General features: G+C 37.4%; 1 protein-coding gene and 1 pseudogene across 4 annotated transcripts; both read right to left on the reverse strand.

Annotated features, from left to right (window-relative positions):
- Positions 1-2,750: 2,750 nt before the first annotated feature.
- Positions 2,751-5,353, reverse strand: LOC148919081 (uncharacterized). Of its 4 annotated transcripts, none has more exons than XR_016125377.1 (5): positions 5,218-5,353; positions 4,899-5,079; positions 3,329-4,064; positions 3,107-3,191; positions 2,751-2,876 (listed from the first exon to the last, which is right to left on the reverse strand). XR_016125377.1 is itself a non-coding variant. In XM_089048895.1 (4 exons), the coding sequence occupies exons 2-3, from the start codon at positions 4,945-4,947 to the stop codon at positions 3,340-3,342; spliced, it is 774 nt and encodes a 257-aa protein (XP_088905021.1). In that variant the 5' UTR covers positions 4,948-5,079; positions 5,218-5,353; the 3' UTR covers positions 2,751-3,191; positions 3,329-3,339. The 4 variants fall into 4 exon arrangements, 2 of the variants coding, with proteins under 2 accessions (XP_088905021.1, XP_088905020.1); XR_016125376.1 differs by having other exon boundaries at positions 3,107-3,238; positions 5,218-5,347; XM_089048895.1 differs by having other exon boundaries at positions 2,751-3,191.
- A 9,498-nt stretch (positions 5,354-14,851) lies between these two features.
- LOC148919082 (protein FAR1-RELATED SEQUENCE 5-like) lies at positions 14,852-16,258 on the reverse strand (annotated as a pseudogene).
- Between the last annotated feature and the right edge of the window lie 11,194 nt (positions 16,259-27,452).

Raw genomic sequence — 27,452 nt, forward strand, 5'->3', positions numbered from 1 at the left:
GTCCAAAACATAACCAAACAAAAGACCACTACAATAAACAGGACCAACTACCACACTACTAAAAAACCAACTAAGAGACCCAACAAAGATTGGTTGAGGTGCAGTGGATCTGCAAGTGATGTTTTGATGCATTTTATAAAGTGATGTGAATTACATTTTGTTTGATTCTTTTTAGGTTACAATTCTGACTTCGAGTTCATATATATATTTTTTAAACTTATTGAAATAAAAAAAATAGCATAAAGATACATAGAGAGTAGAAGATCATATTTTGGTAATTCGCATAGGGCCTCCAAAACCTTAGGACCGCCACCGTAATGGGTCGTGTGTACTATAGGGGGAAAGTATTCTTGCTAGGCCTTGGAATTGGCTTGTAGCTTATTTTTCTCCTTTTTGGTTTGCTTTTGTAGTCTCAATGTTGTTCCTTCCTGTTTAGTTTTGAATGAATTCCTTGATTACGACCATTAAAAAAAAAAAGGACACTACAGTCATCAAACGAACCCTTAAAAAAAAGACACTACTGTCATGGGTCATTAATTCTGTTAAACAAACCCTAAAACTAACTGAGTACACCTAATACCAAACTATTTATTGAATTACTAATTTACCCTAATATAAAATGACCAAAAAAAAATATTGAATTGTGAAACAAATGTAATTGTAATAAGTACACCTTATTCTAAAAAAATAAAAAGTACACCCTACTCACCATATTCAATCAAATTGAACTTCTTCTTTTTTGGGTTTGTATGTTAACCTCAATAATAATTTTAAAAAAATTGAATGATTAGGGACGGACCAACTATAAAGCCAATTGGATTTAAAGTCTTTCTATTTCCACCCCCTTGTCCTATTTTCCCACCCACCTTATCTTCCCACCCATCATGTAAATTTTAAAAAAACAATCCTATTTGTCCACCCATCTTTATTCCTAAAATACCAATAGACACCCTTTAGTCCCAAGTCCCTACAGCATGCCTTTACTTTCATTGAAAGCATGCTAGCCTTCAACGCCCTGTCAATCTGAAACCCAATAACCCTTTTGAGTTATTCAACCTAAAACCATACCAAACAACAAACCAAAGAAAAATAAAGATTCTTTTCATTCATAGGGGTGGTTGTCGAGAGGAGGGATGAGAGAAATAAGGAGAAAAAAGGAGGAGGGGGAGGGTGGATGGGTGCGTGGGGAAGATAAGATAGATAGTAGGGTGAAGAGAGAGAGAGAGAGGGGAAGAGAGAAAAGAAGGAGAGAGAAGGTGGGGTTCGGATGTGTGGTTGGGGATTCTATACCAATGTTTCGACCAAGTTAGGTCTTTAGATAGAGAGAAATAGAGAGGAAAGGAGTATTTGTCAATTGGCGGGAGAGTTATTCTTTGGCGAGATAGGATGGCTGACAAGTCGAGTGGGTGGGTGAAGGAGATTTGGTGGTTGTTGGGTTTTTATTTTTATTTTATTCAATAATTAGTTTTTGTTTTTTTTTTTAGTTATTGAACATGTGTCTAAAAATTAGATAGTCCTTAGAAGTCATTTTACAGATGGATAAATTTGTGTATAAAATTTTGAAAATAAGGTGGGTGGGGAAATAGGACAAGTGGGTGGAAATAGTAGCATTGATTACCAAATGTGTCCAGAGATAGGTAAGTTAAGAATGGATCTTGTACTATGAGACAACCATCACAATGTCTGTCTGATTCATATAGAATTGCAGAATTAATGACAATGATGATATTTCTTATGAAAACTTTTCAAATAGAAGAAAAAATATGAGTCCTAGACTTGTTACTCCGCATACAAAAAAAGGTTCCAGCCAACCATTTGCATTTGATTCTGAATTTGAATGAGGTTCCAACCAACCAAGGCCAACAACGCTGCAAATTTAAAGGCGACACTACAGTGTGATTCCCAGTTACTCCACACTGTATTTCAATCCTTGGCCACCAAATGAACATGCTTATGCTTGTTCTCAACTTTAAATCTGGAGCTTGAATTGATCTGGCACCAAACAAGTAATATGATTAAAAATAATAATGTAAAGGTGGAGCCAAGATTAATAGATACCATTTAATTGAAAGTACTAAATAAACATTGGATAGGCAAACCTTGTGATCAAGCAGATCGCTGTATCACTGAGTTTGGCTTCATCATCTGTTATGTCCGATTCTTCAATAGCCTTCAGAACAAGTTTTTAACAGTTTCCTCATCTTCACGACTCCATCATTACTGCACCAATGCATACAAAAAGCAGATTTGAGTGTATATATATATATATACAAACAAAGCTGTTTTGGGTTTCTATAATGGTGTGTATATATATATATATCTTTTCTGAAATGAAATTGGAGGTTCTTGGTTGCATATATAAGAGAAAATCCCTTATAAATGGTTAACATCATGGATCCAAATATTAGCCCCCCTCAAATTTTGCTAACCCACAGAAGTTTATACGATGCACTTCAAACTGGTGGTGTTGCTGGACTTTATGTTCTTGGTTCTCTTGGGGCTCTTGCTCCTTTTGCTGCGCAACAAGGTCATCACTCTCTCCTTTATCAGTGATGTTGAGCCTCTTTTTCTGCATAATTACAGTGTTATGTTTTCCACAATATTAGAAAGGAACAAAAAAATAAGATTAGCAAATTTTTATACACGTATATATATGTGTGTGTGTGTGTGTGTGTGTGTGCGTGTGTGTGTTTGTACACCCTCAATTCAGTTTTCAAATATAAATATTGGATCATTATAGGTTATCTTACCCAATTTTTAGGTGTGATAACGAAGGCATGATCCTCATCTTCATTTTCATCTTCGGTAGCATCATCATGCTTTTCATTCACTTCTTCAGCAGCATAATCCTCCTCTTGAACTTTAGTGCTTTTTATCTATTTGTTAGAGTTAGTATTAAGAGTGTACTTCTATGACATGGTATTAAGAGTGTACTTCTATGACATGGTATTAATAGTGTACTTTTATGAAATAGTATTAATAGTTTACTTCTATGACATGGTATTAATAGTTTACTTCTATGACATGGTATTAAGAATGTACGTCTATGACATGTTATTAACAATGTTGTTATATCAGCTGCAGATTATTTGAAAGGAAAGAATACCTTTATCTGGTTGTTCTTTGGATGATGAAGTTTCGCACTCAATTGTTGAAGACTCCATTTGACAGCCCCTGGTATAATTTGTTCTCTTCCAAGAATTGGAGTGAGCAGGTTAGATCTTTGACACAGTCAATACTGCACAATTTTTTTTGGGGCATATTACGTGTCAATTCATATCATTAGAATAATGCTACGAATTTGCAGCTTGGAGATTTGTGTTCTTACCAGTATTAGGATTAGGCACCACTCAAGCTTGGCTGCTCTTTTTTGTCCTTGTTTTTCTTTGCTTGTTCTAATCCAAAATACATGTAGCCCAAAACTCTTTGAGCCCAATTATATTTCCCCATCTCTTCTAAGGTGTCTATTATGGTTGTATATGTCCGAGCAAGGGTACAACCAGAGTTGGAGAACAGATTGGTTATGAAAAGTTGTAGGATTATCAATCTTGTTACATCCATAAGACCTTCTTCTGTTTCATCTTCAAGTGCTAAGTTCAAGCATTTATCAATTGAAGTCTTTGTTATCTTCTTATAGCCCATGAAGTATTTCTTTACAAAATGCAAATCCGGCTTTGTTGAGATTGTTGTGCTTGGTAGCTTTTTGCCTCTATTTGGCAAACCAAAAATTTCAGCCACATCTTGGCTTTTCATCTCACTGTCACCACCATTAAACTTGAACTTCCTTGATTTTGTGTCATAGTCTTGTATGAGTCTCGCAATGTCATAATTAGACTTCATGCACTCTACCTTTGTTAACCTTTGCTGGATATATGCTTCTATCAATGTCCAGAAGGGTGTCTTCGATAGCAGTGTCAAGACATCATTCCGTTCTTCAAGTCTATCTCTGATGTTGTCAATTGTTGTCGCAAAAGTGAGCATGTTGCTCTTGATCTGCACATAGTTTGGGTCATCCCATCTATTTGGCTTCTTATTTGTTTTTGTTTTGGATGATGACTGTTCACCTGCATTAGAAACAGAAACATGACAGTCATTAATCAACATGACAATAAAGTAGCAGTGTTAATACCTTATCTGGAACTTTACAGATGGTAGACATGCATTAAAAACAGGATTTCATAGAAAACTAGCAGTTTTCTGACCTTATACTAGAACTTTGCAGGGGTAGACATGCATTAGAAATAAGATTTCATAGGAATCTAACAGTGTTATTACCATATACTAGAATTTTACAGTGATAGACATGCATTAGAAATAGGATTTTATAGGAAACAAGCAGTGTTATTACCCTATATTGGAACTTTACAGTCGTAGACATACATCAGAAATAGGATTTCATAGAAAATAAGTAGTATTATTACACTATAATGGAACTTTATAGTGGTAGACATGCATTAGAAATAGGATTTCATAGGAAACAAGTAGTGTTATTATCCTATACTGAAATTTCATAGCCATTAATCAACATGACAGTAAATTAGCGGTGGTAAGAATGGGTATACAACTAAATATCTCTTTCTTTTTTGAGTTGCTAAAAACCAACTATTTTATGGTCCTATGCAGTCAGTCCAATAGTGAAATCCAATATAGTTTCAAGATTTTGTCCTTGATTCGAATCTAAAATACTGTTATTACCCTAGACTGGAATTTTATAGCAATTAATCAACATTACAATAAAGGTTTGGTTTGTAAATGTCTTACCCTTGATAAGATTTAATTTGTGGATCTTAATCGAGAACTAAAAAAGGTAGTGATGAACTACAATTAATCCAAATATTCCCTTAAAAACCATAAAACAAAATAATAATCAAAATCTTTTAAAGTTTCGAAAATAATACCTCTTTTCCGAAACCGCCCATTCCAAACTGCTTGTGACTCCATAGCCATAAGTAACAGTATACTTGTATGAACGGAAATTGGAGATTCTTGGTTGCATACATGAGAGCAAATCCCTTATAAATAATTAACATAATCGCTCCTCCAAATATGATGATTCTCTCCTGAATCTCTTCTAACTCACTGAAATTGATACCCAGGAAACAAATGTGATATCAATACTTTTCTTTTTTTTTTTGGTAATAAATGTTGCGATCAAAGTATGCAAAAACTAAACAAAAACGCATGCGTTGCAATATTTAACTTGAATGAATTTGTTACCTGATTTTTGGGTTTTGTTTGGAGTTTAGCCGCTTGAGATGCGATTTTCTTTCTAGTTTTATGGCCAAGAAGATCACCAAAGAGTTAGAGAGCTCTAAGTTGATGATGAAAACTTATCAATGTTGTGAATATGGCTTTCTGCTTTATACAGAGAGTGTGTGACTTTATTTTATTTTATTACTTTTTTGCTCTTTTAATTCTTCAGCTAGTAATTAGGGAATCACATGCTGCACCTGCATCTCTGCAAACTGCCATAAAGAAGACAAGACTATTTTCACCTTCTTTTTTGTTTTTTGTTTTTTTTTTGGCAAACTACAAAACTCAATTAGGGAGTCATATGCTGCATCTCTGTGCTTTGAAAAAAAAAACATGCTGCATCTCTGCATCTCTGCGTCTCTGCACACCTAGTTGCCTAGCGGCAGCTGCTTGCCATCTCTTCTTTTCAGCTTTTGACTGACAGCTCAAGTTCAATATCTGAAAGAGATTCAGATTCTTTGCTTTATTTTTCTTTGTTTGAATGTGCTTGACGACGTTTATCCAATAAGTGAAGTAGTTAATCTTCATCAAACGGGTCTCTTTTCTTATTTGACGGGTAAACCTAGGATTTTTGTGGGTTTCAACTTTTATATCGTTTTCTCATCCAGCATAGACCCATGCTTGGATAATTGTGTATATGCGGGAGTTTGAGGGAAAAAATGTTGAATGAGGGACATAGACCATAGGAGTCCTTCTGTGGTGCATCGGGTGCACCATTACAACCCATCAGTGAGGTTTTTTTAAAAACAAGGGAAACTTGCTGACCTGGTCAACAGGTAAAAAAATTTGGCGCCTGCTGTGTGAACAGAGGAACGATTTCACGTTCACGCTCACTCGACGTTCTTCTTCCTCAAACTGATAATCTTTTCTGCAACTTCAAACTTCAAACTGATAATCTTTTCTTCAACTCCTCCTGCAGAAAATTTCTTCCTCCTCTCTGCAACCTCTCTCTCTTCTTTGTTATCATTGTCAAAAACCCCCTATTCTAGGGTTTGGATTTTGGGGAAAATTTTAGGGTTAGTATTTCGGGTTGATAATAGGAATTGAAAATCAGTTTTTCAGTCCTCGTTGGCATTCCTCTCATCTACAATCGAGCCCTTCTGAAAGCATTTGGTAATAGTTCCTTGTGAAGGTAAGTCAACACTATGTTTTATTTTATTGTTAATTGAAATTCTGTGGTGATGACTTGGGGCAAGAGGGGAAGTAGGTTTCTCACATTGATGAGATGAAGTGGGTTTCTCATTCTGAAAGTGTCGTGAGGTGAAGTGGGTATCTCACATTCATGGTTGTAATGTTCATGCAATTGCATATCTGTATATGCAATTACTAATCTCCTGTATGCAAATCCAAGTCACTGAATGCAATTACAGTATCTAGTTTAGTTTTCAAATTATGCAAGTGAGGTGATTTCGTGGTAGGTAGGTAGGTTTGACTGTGTTTTTGAATATTTTGTTATGGGGAGTAAAGTGTTCAGAAAGTGTAATGTTAGGATTGGTTAAGATTTGGATTGGGATTTGAAAAGAGTAAGAATCCCGGCCCAATAGAGAAATGCATGGGTGGGTTGTGTGTGTTATCTATGCAATGTTATAATCGAGGGCTGATGCACTTGCAAGTAGTGTCGTGCAATTGCATATCAGTATATGCAATTACTAAGCAACTGTGTGCAAATCCAGGTCCCCGTATTTTTATAATTAAGCAATGTGTGATGTTGTGGTGTTTACGGGGTTTAGGGGGTTTAGGGTGTATTAGGCTTTGGATTAGTATTCAAAATCTCAGCGCTAGAGACAATTGCATGACAGTGTTTTGTACTTGATTTGTGCAAGTTATGGAAGCTCAAAAAAGGGGATCAGCGAAAGGAAAGTGCAAGGCCGAGAGTAATGTGCAACAATCAAGAGTTGGCCGAGATGCATTTTTTAATTTCATGTAAGTTACACGTACATCTAAAAATTGGAAATGTGGTTGCTTAATATTATGATGGTTTTTTGATTAAAAATAAATGATTTATAGGAAAAAAGAACGACTTGAAATGGGGAAAGGGGCCAATGCAAAGTTGGACAGTAAGGTGAGAGATGGCTATTGATTGGGTCAATTTATTATTTATTGTATTAAAAAGGCTCTTTTAATGAGAATTTTGTTTTTCAGGCACAAGAAGAGATTGCCAACAAGTGGAGGAAATTGAACCCTACAGAGAAGGCAACATATGGTGCTGCCTTGGAAGGTTCGAGTGGGAAAGTACAAGGTTTGAGTGGGCAAGTAGACGACTCAGTGAATGAGATGGGTTTTATCACTAGATGCAGCCCGGACCGATTCCATCGTTAAATGCGGTGGAAAAATTGTCGAATGAGAAGCGGTTAGCAATTAATGCTATTGGGTTCGGTAATATGGCATCATTGTCCTGCACTCGTTTACACCGCCAACTATGCCAATTTTTGGTTCAAAGGTTCAATCCTGATATGTCCTCTATAGAACTGCACGACAATGTGTTTGGAATAGGTGCCGTTGAGTTTGGGCGTGTTATGGGGCTTAAGAACACCAGCGAGGATGTTCAACTGGACTGTGTTGTAGAAGATGAAAAGGTGAAACAGTTAGTGAAGAGTTTCGGTGGAAATGGCAAGAGAGTATTAGTAAAGGGTTTAGCAGAACAATTGGAAAAGTGCGAACATGTGGATGAGGACTTTAAAGTTCGATTCGTGATGTTTGCACTTGGCACTACTATACTTTGCCCCACATCTTCACCATCAGTGATCGGGAACTATTTAACTTTCTTGACGATCCCAGGGAAGATAGAGACCAAGAACTGGGCCGACCATGGATTCAACTTCTTATGTGAAGGTGTTAGGTCGTTCCAAGCGAAGAAAGTTTCATATGTAAATGGGTCACTGCTTTTTCTTCAACTATTCTATTTCGATTCAATTCTCCATGGTGGAGTATATGTTGATAAGTCTTTGGATCCCATTATGTCATGGGACAATAAGTTGGTGTGGAAAATGATTAAATGGGTTAGAAAGCAAGGTGGGTTTGATAGTCCTACCGTTCGGGTTGTTTCAAAGCACCGTCCAACGAATGAAGTGTCCGGAGTCAACGTTGAAAGAATTGTTGAACAAGTTGCTATCAGATTGGCGCCGGTATTACAGGCGGAGGTGAAGCGATCAGTGTTGGAACTCACCAACAAGGTAATAAGTGAAATCAGATCCTTCATGAAAGACGCAAGACAACATCTTCATCCGGCACATGAAGATGTAAATGAAACTGAGGACGGGGCATTGAAAATACGAGATCAAGGTGTTGAGAATGTTGTGAAGAAGAAGGGTGAAGAATGTAGCCAATTAAATGAGAAAGGTGCAGTTGATGTAAAAAATCCTTGGACGCCATTACCGGATGGACAGAGTTTCAGTAAACCCGAGGTATGATGAGCGATTAGGAGTTTCAAGATCGAGTTTCTTGTTATCTTTTAAATTTATTAAGTATGCATTTATTTACATAGTTGTAAAATACTTAAATTTTTTTTATTCCTAAATGTAATATTTGAATTCCCTTTTCCACAGTTGAAAATTGGCATGGAAAAGATGAAGTTCATAAAATCGGCCCATGGTGATCATAGTGGCATTAAAACACGTTGAACGGCCGAGAAGAGCGTCGAGGCTTCATTGTAGAGAGCCATGGGTTGACCCTTCAAATGCAAAGGAAAATTTGTGCAGAAGACGGCGTCTAAGATTAAAATTGGGCCTTTCAAATTAAAACCAGGGGACTTACAAGACTCAGATTTTGAGTTATTTAGTTATATTTTTATGTCTAACAACCTTCCAAGGTAACTACTTACAACTGTTGAATTATAAAATCGACCAAATTCCTTATATGTTGTCGTGTGCGTGAATTTAATTATACCAATTGCTTTCTTCTTCCGTTGTAGTGATGAAGTTATAATTCAAATTAAAAACGAACATCATGTCACGATAAATGAGTTCATGTGCTTGAGGCCCAAAATGTGGATAAACGATCAAATACTGAATGCACAAGTCTATTATCTACAAGAAAAGGGTTCGGGGAATTGGTACTTCCCCACATATATGTCGGTAAGCATTCATATTTTTCAAACTCTTATAGTTTGTGATTTAGTAAATGATTTTACGCTTACACTATATGTGAAAAAGTGTAAAAGTAACCCGTTTGTTTGAAAAAGTGAGTTCGTTGGCCCATGGTTCCGGGGAACGGTCAACTTTACTGAACCAACATAACTCTTGCGTTAGCATCAATAACAATCACGTTCGTTTGAAAAAGCTAGTTTGTTGGCGTTATTTTTCCGAGGAACGTGACATTTTTGAGCAAACGCAACCCGTTCATTCGATTGAAAAAGTAGGTTCGCGAGGCCCATTTCTGTTGGAACGGGTAACTTTACTGAATGAACGTCATTCATATGTTTACTTGAACAAACAGTACGTTTGTTTGAAAAAGTAAGTTGATTGGGCCCATTTTTCGTTGAACAAGTAACTTTACTGAACGAACATACCCGTTTCGTTTGTGTGAAAAAGAACCCCGTTGGTTTGCAAAAGTAAGTTTGTTGGCCTTCTTTTTCGATGGAACATTTAATTTTTCTGAAGGAAACTAAACCCTTGCATTCGGTTGAACAAATGCCCTTTTTGCTTGAAAAAGTTGGTTAGTTGGGCCCATTTTTCGTTGAACGGGTATCTTTACTGATCCAACGCAACTCTTACGTTTGCTAGAACAATACTTCGTTTGTATGGAAAAGTAAGTTGGTTGGATATCTTTTTTGGGCGAACAGAAATGGTTCCTTAATGCGAACGCATGTGTTGTGTTGGAGTAAAAAAGTAACCCGTTTGTTTGAAAAAGTAAGTTAGTTGGCGCATTGTTTCGGCGAAAGGGTAACTTTTCTGCGAAAGCATACGCATTCGTTCGTATGAACAAATACTGTTGGTTTGAAAAAGTAAGTTTTTTGGCCCTCTTTTTAGCGGAGACGTCGAACGTTTTTGGCGAAAGCAAACTGTTGAACAATGTTCCCATTTTTTTGAAAAAGTCAGTTCGTTGGGCTCATTTTTCGTTGAACGGGTAACTTTACTGTGCAAACGCAAGCATTACGTTCACTAGAACAAACAGTCTTGTTTGTTTGGAAAATTAAGTTGGTTGGATATATTGTTTCGGCGAACCGAAAACTTTCTTCAATGAAATAACCTTTATTGCGTTGGGTGAAAAATTACTCGTTTGAATGAAAAATGCGTTGTTGGGGCGCATATTTTAGGCGACGGGTAAATGTTCTCTAGAAATGCGTCTTTCGTTCCTCTGAACAAATACCGTGTTGGTTTTAAAAAGTAAGTTTGTTGGCTTCCTTTTTCGACGAAACGTCGAATATTTTCGAACGATAGCAAACCCTTGCATTTTGTTGAATAATCTCCGCGTTTGTTTGAAAAGTAAGTTGGTTGGCCCCATTTTTTGTTGAACGAGTAGCTTTACTGAACGAATGCAACCATTGCGTTTACTAGAACAAACACTCCATTTCTTTAGAAAAAGTAAGTTGGTTGGGTATATTTTTTCGGTGAACATGAAACTTTCCTCAACGAATGCACCTGTTACGTTCGTGTGAAAAATAAGATGAAAACATATGATGATACAAGTGTATGAACTTAACCTTAACCCAACAACAAAGACGGTAAGATACTAACGCATTATAATTGGCAGAGGGGTTCCTGGTCCTCATTTCGTCATCATACACGTAATGGCTTCCAGGTCCTCATACTCCGGCACATATGAGTACAAGTTAGGCTCAATAATAGGCGGAGGCGGGTCCATCGGATGAGAGGGTGGCGAACTATTTTCCCTCGGAGGACATAATCGTGCCATTATTTTTGGCACATAATGCACCATACTACGTGAAACAGTTACAGATATTAAAACACCAAGCTCTAGTGTCTGTAGAACCTAAATCCAATACAATTTTAAATATAAACCATACTTTGAACCCTAAAGCCCAAACCCAATTCAATGTTAACCATAAAGGCCAACCCTAGATTTTTTGTCAGTTTTAAACATGGTTACTTGGTTCGAAAGTGGAAGTTAGGTTAGGTTGTTTCAATTGGTATCAGAGCATTAGGTTAACTTCCTGTACACACAAGCATCACATGTGCATCCTTATTTTATATATATTGCTGGACATTTCCTATGTTATTTTACCTCATCGGCGTGGCTGAGTAAACAGGTATCCAGAAGGGTTTGAAAAATTTATTGAGGTTTTCATATGAAAAACATATTATACATGTTATTATATATATATTTATATATATATATATATATATTGTCGCGAACTGAGGTTTATAAAGATGAGCATATATTTCAAATATGGAATTGTAGAATTAAAGGAAGGTTTGTGATAAGTCTTGGTATATAATTAACAAACTAGCTACATAATATTTTCCATGTCCATATTTAATACACATATTCGTGGTTGAAAAGGAAGACTTATAGATTTTGGTTTTTATCAAATATGTTAATTTATCTAAATCAGCGTGGTGAGTAAACAGGTATCCAGAAGGGTTTGAAAAATTTGTTGAGGTTTTCATATCAAAACCATATTATACACGTTATTATATATATATATATATATATTGTCCAGAACTGAGGTTTAGAAAGATGAGCACGTATTTAAAATATGGAATTGTAGAATTAAAGGAAGGTTTGTGATAAGTCTTGGTATATAATTAACAAACTAGCTACATAATATTTTCCATGTCCATATTTAATACACATATTTGTGGTTGAAAAGGAAGAATTATAGATTTTGGTTTTTATCAAATATATTAATTTATCTCGTCGGCGTGGCTGAGTAAACAAGTATCCAGAAGGGTTTGAAAAATTTGGATATAGTGAGAACGACACTCCACAGACCAAAAATGCAAAGGTGAGAAAAGTCTTCGTTCACGTACCCCAAAGAGAAAGAAAACCATGTAAATTATGGATACAGTGACATTTTTCGGATCATGGTATCTTCGTTTTGTAAAAGAATATGCTCAGTTTATTGGCCCTTACCGTTTCTCATGTAGTATATTTCGGTTTATTTTGCGGCCTTCAATTGATCCATTTTTCCTCTGTAGTGGTTTGCGTACAGTCACTCTCGCATTGCATCAACGTCGTGCAATTGCATGTTTACAATGCAAATGCTGACCGGGTGTGTGCAAACTAAAGCTAGCTTCAAAACGCTAACCTAATTAATGGATAGTGCAAAGACAAAGAAAAAGAAGTTCCGGATTTTATTAGGACCCTCTGTGTATTATTTTTGTATTAGGGTTAATCACATTTTGGTTTACGAAATTGAGGATATTTTGGAAAGTCATTTGTGCTACATGACAATGTGTATTAGTATATAATTTCGATAATTGGTTGATTTGTAATAGAATATGTTGTAACAAACATAGCCCAACCATAGCATTTATTTGAATGCTACTGTATTTCTGTTGATTTTGCCCTTGATTTATAATTCTGAAAATAGGTCTACTATGCTGTACCAAAAAAAAATGATCAATTTTTATGTATAGGTTTGCATGCAGTCATTCTTGCATTGCATCACTGTAATGCAATTGCATGTGAATGCAAATCTACAGACCGGCTGTGTGCAAACTAAACATAGCTGAAAAGCATGAAACTTATTTAATGTATAAAGCGCAAAGACAGAAAACCAAGCAACTACTTTATTACGACCTATATCTATTGTTGAAATTAGGGTTAATCACATTGTGTTTTACGAAATTCGGGATATTTTGGAAACTCATTTGTGCTACATGGCAATGTGTATTAGTACGTAATTTCGATAATTGGTCAATTTGTAATAGAATATGTTCGGCTTATTGCCCCTTACTATTTATTTACATGCTCTGTATTTGATTGATTTAAGCCCTTTGATTTATAGTTAAAAAAATATGATCCAATTTTGGTTATTATGGGTTTGCATACGATCAGTCTTGCATTGCATCACCGTTATGCAATTGCATGTGTGAAATACAAATGCAGACCGATTGTCATAAACTAAACATAGCTTTAAAACGCAAACTTATTTAATGTGTAAGCGCCGAACTGAAATCCAAACAAATCGTTATTCTGACCCTCGTCTATTATTGAAATTAGGGTGTTTTACGAAATTCGGGATCTTTTGGGAAGTCATTTATGCTAAATGGCAATGTCTATTAGTACGTAATTTCGATCATTGGCCGTTTTGTAATATAATATGTTCGGCTTATTGCCCCTTACCATTTATTTACATGCTCTGTATTTTGGTTCATTTTGCCCTTCGATTTATAGTTCAAAAAAAGGTCAAATTATGCCTGTAAAAAAATATATGATCCATTTTTCCTTATTATTGGTTTGCGCACAGTCACTCCTACATTGCATCACCGTCATGCAATTACGTGTGGAATACAAATGCCAACGGCTGTGGGCAAACTAAACATACCTTAAGCATAAACCTAATTAATGTCTAGCGCAGCATAGCGTAAAGATAACCAAGCAAGTACTTTTATTACGAACAATACATACATAAAACAATAATCGACAGTCATGAAAGCACATTGTCCATCACTAAATCTACATTTAATATTAATTGTTACATGTAAACCAAGTTCCAAAACTACAATTGTTTTGGGTTGAACCAGTACCTAGGGAATTAGGTTCACCATTGTCGAATGAGAAACCATCGTCCTTGTTCGGGTAGAACCGATTGGGTCTGCAGTAGAAAAACTATCAGAACCAGAAAAATCAACCACATAGTTGCCTCTGCATTGAGAAACCATTTGACTAGGATAACTGTAGCTAATGTCCGGGAATGACGGCCCTTTTTTTTAGAGCAATTACGCTTTGTATGTCCATATCCGCGACACAAATGACATTGTCGGTAACGCTTGCGCGTTCCACCTTGCCTTGCTTAGTGCCTTTTGTCTTAACAATATTTGGATCTTTCACAATATTTGTAGGACATTGGTCAGCAGTACCCAATTTCAGACTTGTCATAACTAATTCATTCATCAACATGGCATAACCCTCTGCACTCTTCGATGCATAAAAACAAACTTTGTTTGACATAGCATTTAAACTTCCATACCTCGCCATTTGTACAACTTCGTTGGTAGTGTCTTTACCTTTGCCGATAAATTCCATACATGTATCAGTTTGGGCACTCTTTGTCCATCTCTTCATTATGAGTGCTAGAGGAATTTCCGTAAGGTGCTCGCACTTCATTACATAAAACAGGTGGCAACACGGGATCCCTTCACTTTCATATTTCCGACATCCACACTCTATCCGCATATTTTCCCCACCGTGGTAAACACAAGTCCAATTATTATGCGGTTCACCATATTTGGACAATACGTATACACGACCTCCAAAATTATGCATCACATTATCATGGGTGAGTGCTGAACAAGATTCGATCTCATGACGTACCAATACAAAGCACCTATGCATGTAAATCAGAGAAGCTTGTTGCTCTAGTTTTGTCAATGCGGTTTTAAGGACTGGTGTTGAGTACTTTGCGTTGAAACCATCCTTCGCCGTGTTATTCCTAAGACGTAGCATAGCCCTATCGATTGCTGGAATACATTCAAACAACTTCACGCCTTTCCTCAAGTACTCTTTCACATACTTTCATGGACTCCACACATTGAGTGGTGCACATATCACCGAAAAACTTTCCTCTCATACATGATTCAGCCCATAAGTTGCTTTTTTCATACATCATTTCCAACCATTCTTTTTGTTTCGGAGTACTCGCTCTTTCCCTCAAAACCTCCCATTTCTTCTCAAACTCGTCCAAAGCAAATGGTTCCCAAATACATGCCTGAAAATTTCTTAGCAATTCATCATCCTTCAAGTTATTCTGTGCATTCCTTGACATATGCCATGAGCACAACCCATGGTTAGACATGAGAAACACATCATCAATGGCTTTACGCATCGCCTCATCGCCATCCGTCAATATTGATATTGGCTTCTTATCTTTCATGGATGCCATGAATGTTTCCAATAACCACTTGTAAGTTTCAAATGTCTCGTCCTGCAATAATGCGCAACCAAACATTACAGTAGACCGATAGTTGTTCGAACCGACAAACAACTTGTCATAAACATTTGTTTTGTATGTGCTGTCGAATATGAGGACGTCGCCATAGGCAATGTAATCCAAAAGTGAAGTGGAGTCCCTCAAAACAAATTACCAAGCCTATTTTCCTCGTCAACACTGAACTTACAAAAGAATTTTGGATCCATTTCTCCTTTCACTTTCAAATGTGAGTGCGGACCTGTGTCACCGTCGAGTAAAATTTCCCTGCATGATGCATCCAACTTATTGTATAGATCCTTTATTTGAAAACCAACATTTAAATACCCGCCACATTGTTCCACCATATACTCATATGTTTGACATGCTAAACAATGCTCTTCGCATTCCCACTACTTGTGCTAAATTGGATTTTCTAACGACACGGTTACATCGGAGATATGACGATTCAAGTGGAGTAATTAGTTGATGATTGTGATGTGGTTCAAAATTCCTCACGACGTAAACATCACGTTTCTTCTCATAACCCACCCAAAAATGGGCAGAACAATTCTCTCTTGTAATTGCCTTCGGTGGTCGAATTCTATCTGATCAATCATTAAACTTCTCATTTCTCAAACCTTCTTTAGAACAACACCACCGTCTCCTACATACTTTCCCTTCCGAATTTCGAACCAATTTGTCTTTTCTCACGCTAAATCCAATGCCCTTTGCATAACTCATATAATATTCTTCCGCTAATTCTATCGTTTTAAACTCTTTCCCCATAACATCTTCTTTCCTCGGTGCAATCATGTCAACACCATTATCATCACTACTTTGACTAACCATATGTTCGACCGACATATGCCCACTCTCTGTTGCCGGTGCCCTGTGACTCGACCTTTCACAACCACCCAGATACCCTGAATCACTACAACCACCCTTTGATGTCTCTACACCCCTGTCCATCTTACCACACCCCTCTATGCCTGAGAAACATAATTTCAAACTGAAATTACATTATACTCTATGTGTTAACATACTTTCTCTTAACAAAACACAAATGAATAATCTCATGCAATTGCGTATAGTCAGGTCAATAATTGCACCACGTATAACTATTTCGCAACAAAAAACATGCAATTGGATCAACTCATTACCCAAAATACATTCAAGTCCTAAACCAGAAAAGAGGTTTCTTTGAAATCTTACTTGATGTTTCCATACTTTCAAAGCCTCCTCCTTGCACTTCCTTTTGCCACCAACTCAAATGTCGTTGTTAACAACCAAGGATCTTCAAAATCTTTACAACCACGTTGTTATTACAAATCCATTCCCCTACGAAATTGAAATTCTATATCAGACAATGTCAATAGAAGAAACTGAATTAATTCAATAACTCCAATTTGGTGACCATTTCATCATGGTGGTTGGACCCACCATTAATTCCGTATCTGCATATGAGTTTTGGGCAACCAGAGACAAGAGTTGAGGACCTCAATTCAATGAGCATTACCTTCTTGCAGATGCGTTTTGCCCAAGCACAAATAAGAGTTGGACGCGTTTAGGATGGATTTGGGCAACCAGGAGAGATGACTTCTGGTGAAGCAGATCCAAGAGTTCTTTAGTAAGCAGAGACAGTGGGCAAGTAGAGAAAAGAGTTCCTGGAGGGGCTAGGGATTGGATTTGGGCAAGCAAAGAGAAGAGTTCCTGGAGGAGCTAAGGATTGGATGGACTCTTAGAATTTTCGATTTTGCCAACTACAGGGGAGAGCGCACGTCTTCTTCTCCAAACCTGCGTGTCTTCTTCATCTTGCCTCTCTCTACGCGTCTTCTTCATCCTCCAAACCTCCCTTTCTCTTTCCTCACATGCCACTCACATGTTGAATAACTAGGGCTCAACAGGTTATTAAGTCATTCAATCTCAGCCATGCTTTTTTAACATGGAATCTCGGCCCGTTGGATCATATTTGTCTGCGTCTGACCGATGCACAAATTTCGCATAGATTTAGTTTGTTTCCATGATTCTCCAAATCATATCAACAATTTAAAAGGAAAAAAAAAAACTAATTGCATGATTTATTTAATCACAAAAAGCCTACATCAATAAATTTTTCATATAAATATAAATTCATATAATAAAAGAGAAACCAATTAAACGCCTCATTATAAAAGAAAATCCAGTGTACATGGCATAATTATAATTCTCAAATAATATAACTTTGCTTAGATAGTTGAGAAAACTACTAAGAAAAAAATTATAAAGATTTGCTACCTACTTGTGGGAGCAAATATTTTCATCTCCAATTATGGCACACCACGTGTAAAAAATGAATATCCCTTAAATTAATTAGTTGAACCAATTTATTTGGTCAATTAATTAATAGAGATAATATCTTAAATATAGGATATTATCTTTATTTAATAAGATAATACCATTAATTTAAATATTATCCTAATAAGGAGATATAATCATCATCAAATTAAGAGATTTGGATCCCAATCAAATATCTAATGGACTCAATCTCTTCAATTTAGGGAAAGAATAAACTTCTTCCTAATAAGAGTTTTATTCTCTACGAAACCCTAGCCTCTGAGGCTCCTATAAGTATATGGCTTTTTTCATCATTCAATATACATCTAAACCTACTTGGAAAACCCGAGAAAACTCTCCATCTCTATCTCTCCCTAGCCACCGGCGACGCTACCAAATATACAACAAATAGATTATCAAAGTCAGTACTTAATTACGAACTCAAATTTTACAAACACTAATTTTGAACTAAATCTTACCTAGAAAGCATATCTCAATCCCTTTATATTCCATGCAGGTCTAATAATTCTTTTACCCTTCTCATCCTCCACGTTTTTCTTCTCTTTTCTCACTGAATTCCACTTTACCTTTTCCCTTTTCTGTCCTTTCCCCTTCCCATCATTGTCTTCATGACTCTCTTTCTTCTTGGGAGCAAACAACATAGAATCTTGCAGACACTCAAACGATATAAATCCCCACGGATATTTGTTGAATTCATCCATTTTATGAACCAAATGTAAGTAGTCCTCATTTATCTTTACATTTTGGGGTTTACCCATTATCACAAACTCCACAAAATACAGCAGTCCCAATTTGAACGAGTCCTCGCTTCCTCTTTCGGACTTTAGGAATGCATTTTCTAAGTCATGGCAAGTAATGTGACTCCTATTGGTAAAATGCACTTTCATAAATCGATTATGAGCATCCCCCACAGACGTTATGTCATGCTCTGTTCCACATTTTAGACCACTTATCAAACAAAAGTCCTTTACACTAAATTGAGCAACGTTGGACCCTATTGCATAACTAAGGCCAAGCATGTCCTTCACACAAAGTCCTCCAACTCGCCGGAGTACTAGAGCATGCACAATTTGATCACTAAATGCAATTTTATAGAGGCCCAACAAGTGCCCAAAGTAGCTCTCTCTAAATCTTTTCATAAGCAACCCATTGAAATGCGCCCCAAAATTACACACGACTGTACTCGCTACACACATATTATTCACCCGTGCAGAATAGACCTCTGACTCCAGAAAACAAAGCTCGAACCCATATTCCATTTTATACCTGCAATAGACACCTTTTTCTTAAGAAAGAGAAGTGATACTTGCTTACAGTATTATGAACACATTAAGATACAAAAGTGATACATATTCACAATATTATCGACACATTTTCTTCACATTAAGATGCGTAATTAATACCTACAACACTATTTTCAACACATTAAGATACATAATTAATATCTACTAACACTATTTTCAACACATTAGGATACAGAACTAATACATTATTTTTAACACATTAAGATACATAATTTTCACCTACAAACACTATTTTCAACACATTAAGATATGGAACTGATCCCTACCACACTATTTTCAACATATTAAGATACATAATTAATTTAATACCTACTACAAGATGCATTAATTCTTAGGCATCCCAAATCATCTAATATTCACAATTAAGATTCAATTTTCTCTTCAGCGTTCTACTTCTAATGGTACTTATTATTTGTTTTCCAAACCCCATTAAATCACTAAAATGATGCCCTACACTCACACCACTAGATGGGCAAAGCAGGATTACAATGAGGAACAAATAAAGGTTCTTAGAATTTTAAGAAAAGACAACCAACAAGCAGAATGCAAAAAAAAAAAAAAGGAAGAAGCAACAGCTGTGAATCTACACTTCAACAAATTACCACACACACACACAAAAAAAAAAAAAAAAACCAAATTTTGGAAAAATGAAAGAATTTTTAAACTGCAGTAAAACTTTCAAAAAGAGTTATTATGCTTCAACAAATTACTAGAAACTAGAAAACACAACACAAAAAAGCAACTGAAACCAATTTATATTTTTGCAAACACAACTACTACAGAGATAGAGCACACTTACCCAAAAAATCAAAGCTCTAAAGTCCTAAACAAAATTTAAACATTAAGTGAATGCAATATAACATGCAAACCTTAATATGAGAAAGAGAGAGAGAGAGGGAGAGAGAGAATTCAAGAGAAATGTACCAATTCAGAAGTTCATACAAGAAAGACTAGATAAGGGAGGTTACGTGACCTTGAGGAGAGTGAAAGAGAAAGAGTAGCGAGAGAGTTTCTGCGACAAGAGAAGAAGAACACACAAAATTATTTCTGGTAGGTGAAATTTTGGATGTTATGATTAGGGTTCATTCATAAATTCATTGAGAAAGAAAGGCGTATTATCGGGAAGAACAAAGCGTGTTTTTTTCAAAATAGGTGCGACTTGACACATGGCCTAAGGGGAAACTGCAACCTACCCTTTTGCATCGTATGCTTGCCTTTTCTCCTAAACCATTCAGATGCATTTCAACGTCTGCGATTGATTCTCATATAAGGTTATCACATAGCTGTTCTCATATGATCCGAGAGCGATTTCTTTTAGCATTGGCTTGTTTGAGTTATTTGGGCTTTTTTTTTGTCAAATTGGTTTGGGCCTTTTTTCTTTATTTTGTGATGGCTTGTTTGAGTCTTTTGGGCTTCATTTCGTTTCTGACCTTGTTTTTCTCAACTTGGGCTAGGATTTTTGAAAGTCACTGTTAATGCATTTTGAAACCCACTGTTAAGAAGTTTGAAAGTTAGAAACTACACAATAACTATTTTTTACATTTGAAAGTAACTACATAGTAACTATTTGACATTTGAAAGTTAACAAGCAGCAAAACATTTTGTTTAGAAGCTACACATTAACAATTTGACATTTGAAAGTTAGAAGCCAGACATTAACTATTTGACAATTCTAAACTCTGTGAACTCCATGCTTTCATCCTTTTTTCCCTTCTATGAAATACTAACATTTTTCACTTTCCATTGTCTTCAATAAAACTTCTTTTCTCATTTCGCACACATGCTCTCTACTCAAGCTTTCTTCAATTTTTTTTTTCTTGTGATAACCATTGCATGTAGTAACATAACAAATACATCACAATCTTTTCTTCAAATTCATGCATATATATATGCAATATTTAGTGAATCATAGTTCAATTTGAATCGGGAGAAGAAAAGTATTATTGTGACACTTATGAATTTTCTGGTTGTTGGGCGCATGCCCTGTCCTCCTTAAAGTTGAATTTGGTGGACAATAAGTTTTATAGGTTACATTTGCAAAAATGTGTGGGGAAAGGTGGTATTTACAGATAAAATTTGGATTGCATTGGCATTATGTGCTATTTCCCAAAAATCAATAAATATTGAATGTTGTTGTCGAAAATTCTGTGATACATCGACTGTACCGGCACAACCACTTATCTAAAGGCTAAGTTTGCATTTGAAAAATGGATGGCTGAGATTGAATGACTGAATAACCTATTCAGCCCTTTGTTATTGAACACATGAGTCACATATGACTCTGAGAAAGAGTAACAGAACCAGACGCATGCTCTAGAGGTGGAAGACGATGCTCGCTCCAACTCTTGTCTCCAAATCCAATCGTAAGAGCCTCCAGTTATTCTCTCTGCTTGCCCAAATCCAATCCTAAGTGCCTCTAACTCTTCTCTCTGGTTGCCCAAATCCATCCTAAGCGCGTCTAACTCTTGTCTGTGCTTGGCCAAAACGCATCTGCATAAAGTTAATGCTCATCGAATTGAGGTTAGTCACGAGAAATCCCAGAAAGCTAGCCATCACATTAAGAGGTATTTAGTTTGATTAATGGTCACCAAATTAAGAGGTATTTAGTTTGATTTGTTCGAATTGTTTGAACGACGACATTTGAGCTGGTGGCAAAAGGAAGTGTAAGGAGGGGGACGCGTCGAAAGTTTGGAAACATCAAGTAAGAGTTCAAACAACCCTCTTTTTTTGGTTTAGGAGTTGAATGTATTTTGGGTAATGAGTTGATGCAATTGCATGTTTTTTGTTGTGAAACAATTATACGTGGGGCAATTATTGACATGACTATGTGCAATTGCATGCTGAGATTATTCATTTGTGTGTATTAAAGAAAAACTATGTTAGCACATAAATTATAGCGTAATTTTAGTTTGAATTAATGTTTCTCAAGCATAGAGGGGTCTGCTAAGATGGACAGGGGTGCAGAGACATCAAAGGGTGGTTGTAGTGATTCAAGGTATTTGGATGGTTCTAAAAGGTCAAGTCATGGGGCACCGGCAACAGAGAGTGGGCACCTGTCGACCAAACATCCGGTTAGTCAAAGTAATGATTATAGTGGTGTTGACATTAATGAACCGAGGAGAGAAGATGCTATGGGGAAAGAGTTTAAAATGATAGAATTAGTGGAAGAATATTATATGAGTTATGCAAAGGGCATTGGAATTAGCGTGACAAAAGACAAATTGATTTGTAATTCGGAAGGGAAAGTAAGTAGGAGACGGTGGTGCTGTTGTACAGAAGGTTTGAGAAAAGAGAAGTTTAAAGATCTACCGGATAGGATTCGGCAACCAAAGCCAATTACAAGTGAGAATTATCTTGCCCATTTTTGGGTGGGTTAGGGTGGGTTATGAGAAGAAACGTCATACTTACGTCGTTATGAATTTTGAACCACATCACAATCATGAACTAGTTACCCCGCTTCAATCACAATATCTCCGATGTAACCATGTTGTTCGAACTTGCGATTTAGCACAAGCAGTGGGAATGCGAAGAGCATTGTCATAACATGTCATACATATGAGTATATGGTTGACCAATGTGGCGGGTATTTAAATGTTGGTTTTAAAATAAAGGATCTATACAATAAGCTGGATGCATCCGTAGAAATTTGCTCGAAAGGTAACACAGAAGATGCACTCTCTTACTTGAAAGCAAAAGGAGCAATGGATCCAAATTTTTTTTGTAAGTTTAGTGTTGACAAGGAAAATAGGCTTGGTAATTTGTTTTGGAGGGACTCCACTTCACTTTTGGATTACATTGCCTATGGTGACGCCCTCATATTTGACAGCACGTACAAAACAAATATGTATGACAAGCCCCTAGTGTTGCCTGTCGGTCCAACAACTACCATTCTACTATAATGTTTGGTTGTGCATTATTGCATGATGAGACATTTGAAACTTACAAGTAGTTATTGGAAACATTCATGGCATCCATGAAAGATAAGAAGCCAGTATCAATATTGACGGATGGCATTGAGGCAATGCGTAAAGTCATTGATGATGTGTTTCCCATGTCTAACCATCGGTTGTGCTCATGGCATGTGCCAAGGAATGCACAGAATAACTTGAAGGATGATGAACTGCTAAGAGATTTTTAGGGATGTATTTGGGAACCATTTGCGTTGGACGAGTTTGAGAAGAAATAGGACGTTTTGAGAGAAAGGCCCAATACTCCGAAACAAAAAGAATGGTTGGAAATGATGTATGCAAAAAGAGACTCATGGGCTGAATCATGTCTTAGAGGAAAGTTTTTCGGTGGTAAGTGCGCCATTTAATGCGTGGAGTCCATGAACAAGTATGTGAAGGATTACTTGAGGAAAGACATGAATTTATTTGAATGCATTCCAGCAATTGATAGGGCTATGTTACGTCTGAGGAATACCACGATGAAGGATGGTTTCAATGCAAAGTACTCAACACCAGTCCTTAAAACTGCATTGACAAAACTCAAGCAACAAGCTTCTCTGATTTACACACATAGGTGCTTCATATTGGTACATCATGAGATCGAATCTTGTTCAGCACTCACCCATGATAAGGTGATGTATAATTTTGGAGGTCGTGTATACTTATTGTCAAAATATGGTGAGCCGCATGGTAATTGGACTTGTGTTTACCACGGTGGGGAAAATATGCCATAGAGTGTGGATGCCGGAAATATGAAAGTGAAGGGATCCCATGTTGCCACCTGTTTTATGTAATGAAGTGCGAGCACCTTACGAAAATTCATCCATCACTCATAATGAAGAGCTGGACAAAGAGTGCCTAAAGTGATACATGTAGCAAATTTTTCGGCAAAGATGGACACACTACCAACGAAGTTGTAGAAATGGCGAAGTATGGAAGTTTAAGTGTTATGTCAAACAATGTTTGCTTTTCAAAGAGTGCATATGGTTATGCCATGTTGACGAATCAGTTTAGTAGATGGGAGGGAATATGTGAAGACTTATGGCAACTTATGGCAAAAGGAAGAAGACACAAGTCTGAAATTGGGTAGTGCTAGGTAATGTCCTCCAGATATTATCAAAGACCCAAATATCATTAGGACAAAAGGCACTTAAGCAAGCCAGGGTGGAATGCGCAAGCGTTGACAATGTCATTTGTGTCGCGGACATGGACATACAAAGTGTAATTGCTCTCAAAGAAACTTGCATCCAAGTAGAAATGCAGCTGTGAATATCCCTTCAGGTAGTCAAAGCTATCAATATAGTAACCAGAATGGGCCTTCCCCAGACATTAGCTACAATTATGCTGGTAAAGCGGTTTCTCAGCAGAGAGCAACTATGTGGTTGATTTGTCGGTTTTGATAGTTTTTCTTTTGGAAACCCAACCGGTTCTACCCCTAACAGTGACGATGGTTTCTCATTTGACAATGGTGAACCTATTTCCCTGTCTACTAGTTCAACCCAAAACAATTGTACTTTTGGAACTTGGTCTACATGTAACAATTAACATTAAATGTAGATTTAGTGATGGAAAAGATGATTTCATATGATTGATATATTATTGTGTTATGTATGTATGAAAAGGTTTTATGACTTCTATGGGGTGTGTTTGTGCAAATAATCTCGCGAGAGAATATTCGCTCCTAGATCCTTCAACCTTCGATCTCCTTCTCTCTCTTCCTTGATTCCTGTAAAAAAGACTGGAGTAAATAGACCACACCCGGGGGGTGTTGGCCAAAGGCCCTTCGATGCCTAAGTTAGTTCGAGTGTCTGTAGGAAAACAATAGCTAAGCAAAGGGTACGGAGTTTATATATGGTGTGAACCGGGTGGCGAGCCGTGTGTGGTGGCGGGCCGTGTGAAGAAAATATGGAGAGTGGAGAGGGAGAGAGAGCTTCGGGTATTTTTCTCAGGTTTAGGAGTAGGTTTTAGATGTACCTTGAATGATGAATGAAGTAGTCTATTTATAGGAGCCTCGTGGTTAGGATTTCGTAGAGAATATGCTGAGTTTATTCTCTACCCAAATTCGTAGGGATCGAGTCGGACTTAGATAATATATGATTTAATGATATTATCTTCTCTTTATTAAAGATAATATCTGAATTAAATGATATTATCTCTTTTTATGAAGATAATATCTGAATTAATGATATTATCTTCTCTTTATTAGCATAATATCTAAATTAATGGTATTATCTTATTAAATAGAGATAATATTCCATTAATTAAGATATTTATCCCAAATTAATTAATTGGCCAGATAAACTGATTCAATTAGTTAATTTAAGAGAAAATCTTCTTTTCCACGTGGCGTGCCCTGATTGGAGACGAAAATATATGCTCCACAAATGCCCCCCAGCTTCTGCATGGCACTTGTGTGGCATGTAGGAGATAAATTATTTTTCCGAGCTTTCCAAGCGTATACGGGCTTTATTCGTAAGTTGGACTCCTTTGTGTTTGTCTATCGCGAATCTCACGGCCGGGTGCTCGAGAGGATGCGTTAACGCGTGGCGTCCTTCTTTTGGATGCGATCACGGTTGTCGCGCTGGCGTGCCGGCAAAAGGTCTACCGTCGTCGAGATGATGAGGAGGTTGGTAGAAGATGATTTAAATGTTGTACTGTTTGCGTTTGACTCTAATCAAGCGATCGTGGCGAAGAGGCCGATCTCGACGCCGTGGGTTCACGGCACTGAGCTACAAGGCCGTTTAGTGAATGGTGTTGGTATGGCGGATTTGGCGGTGCTCGCACGCGTTGCTCAGTAAGTGATCATATGATATATGGGGTGAGTGAGGCGATAAGCGAGAGATAGTGCTCCGCACCTTGAAAATTAAGGGTCGTATGATATATTGATGAATGGATTTTCCTTACAATCTACCACTACTCCTAAGAAAACAAATAAAGGTATTGAAAGTACATTACAGGAAAATATAATTTGCTCGTGGGAGGCTTTTGGTTTGGTGTTTGAACCCTTTGAATGTAGTCCTGAGCTTAGTATTTATAGGAGTCCTGGAGGGAGGGACATTCGAGGCTGATAAGAACTGCTCGGTGGAGCCTGACGGGGCAAGTGGGTAGTCAAATCGGCATTTGGGATCATGAAGCATGGCGGTTTGGGGTTGAGAAGCATGGTGGTGTGACCCCCATAAATCTTGGTTATAGGAACGCATTTAATGCCCTGGTCTGGTAGTTGGTGATCTGACCTTAAGTCGTAAGATTACTTGTGAGAATGTATGCGCCTAATCACCCTGATTTCCATCACCAAATCCGACTTCAGTCACTTCCCTTGTGCATTAAATGCTTCTTGTGACTAGTGGGTTTGCTGCGAAGTCGAGGCATTACTTCATTAAATGGAGCGTAGGCGCCCTAAGGCCACGTGGTGATTCAACCACAGCCTTTTAAGCCGTGTCTTTTTACGGCCTCGGCCTTCAATCTGCGGTCGCGAGGCCAAGGATTCTACCTTTGCAGCTTTTCTTTTGTTCTTAGGAAGGCGAAATGCTTGCTGTAAGCAGTAGGTTGGGAGGCTGAAGAAGTCCCTTCAATCAGTTCATGGCCGTGATTTATTAGGCATAAACAATTTGCAGATCAGATTTCCAATTGGTGTAGGCTTCAGACTGTTGTTAGAGTTGGATTCCCAATAGGAATGAGCTTGTGATTCCTCCTTGATTCGGGTTGTCCAACCTATATAAATACAGGGCTTCTTTTCACTCTTTCTTACATCACAAACTTAGCTTCTCTACTTTCTAGCTTGAGAAAGATCTTGGAGAATTTTGTACTTGCTTGTCAAAGAGAGGAGTTCTTTGTGTATCCCAAAGTAAAGTCGAGCATGTAAATTTTTCTTCATCTTCTCTTTTCGAGGCAAGGACTATTTGGGTGGGACTAGGCTAGTTGACGTCGTGTTGGCGATTGAAGACCTATTGAGCCGCGGTGCTCTTTGGTTCTTCTTGGCCGAGCGAGTATCAGAAAGAAGTTGGTGGTGCCTTTTTCCCGGGATGTTGCGAGATGGAAGTAGAATGGTCTGAACTCGATGACTGTCGGCTGGTCATGAGGTGTTCTACTGGACCCTTAAAAGGAAGGTCGACATCAATTCGCATAGTGTCTTATGGCTGCTTGAGAAACCACGTGTCTTGATTGCACATCTCCTTTGAGATTCGTGAGTGCGGGGTCCCTCTTGAAGGACTTGAGCGTGTTTTGCATATCCCTTAGGATGACTTGTCGTTGCCTGCGTCTCTCGAAGGATGCTGCTGAGCAGCTGTGTGACTATCCTGCCTCCCTTATGAAATGGATAGAACTTGGCACGAGGCATGGAGACCTCCTTTTAAGAAATTCTTGGCACACCTGCGTCTCCCTTAGGGCGCTACTTATGGCAGCTTGTGACTATCACTCCATTAAGCGGATAGGAACCTAGATATTTCCACGAGGAGCATGGAGACCCTTTTAAAAACTCTTGGCGCACCTGCGTCTCCCTATGAAGCTTTTTTAGCGAGCTCGTCCTGGCGGACACTTTTAGTCATCGCCCCGTCTCCCTTAGGGAGCGGATAGGAACCT

Source organism: Prunus mume, linkage group LG3 (assembly GCF_029339155.1).
Source record: "Prunus mume cultivar Tortuosa linkage group LG3, ASM2933915v1, whole genome shotgun sequence".
NCBI classification, from domain to species: Eukaryota; Viridiplantae; Streptophyta; class Magnoliopsida; order Rosales; family Rosaceae; genus Prunus; species Prunus mume.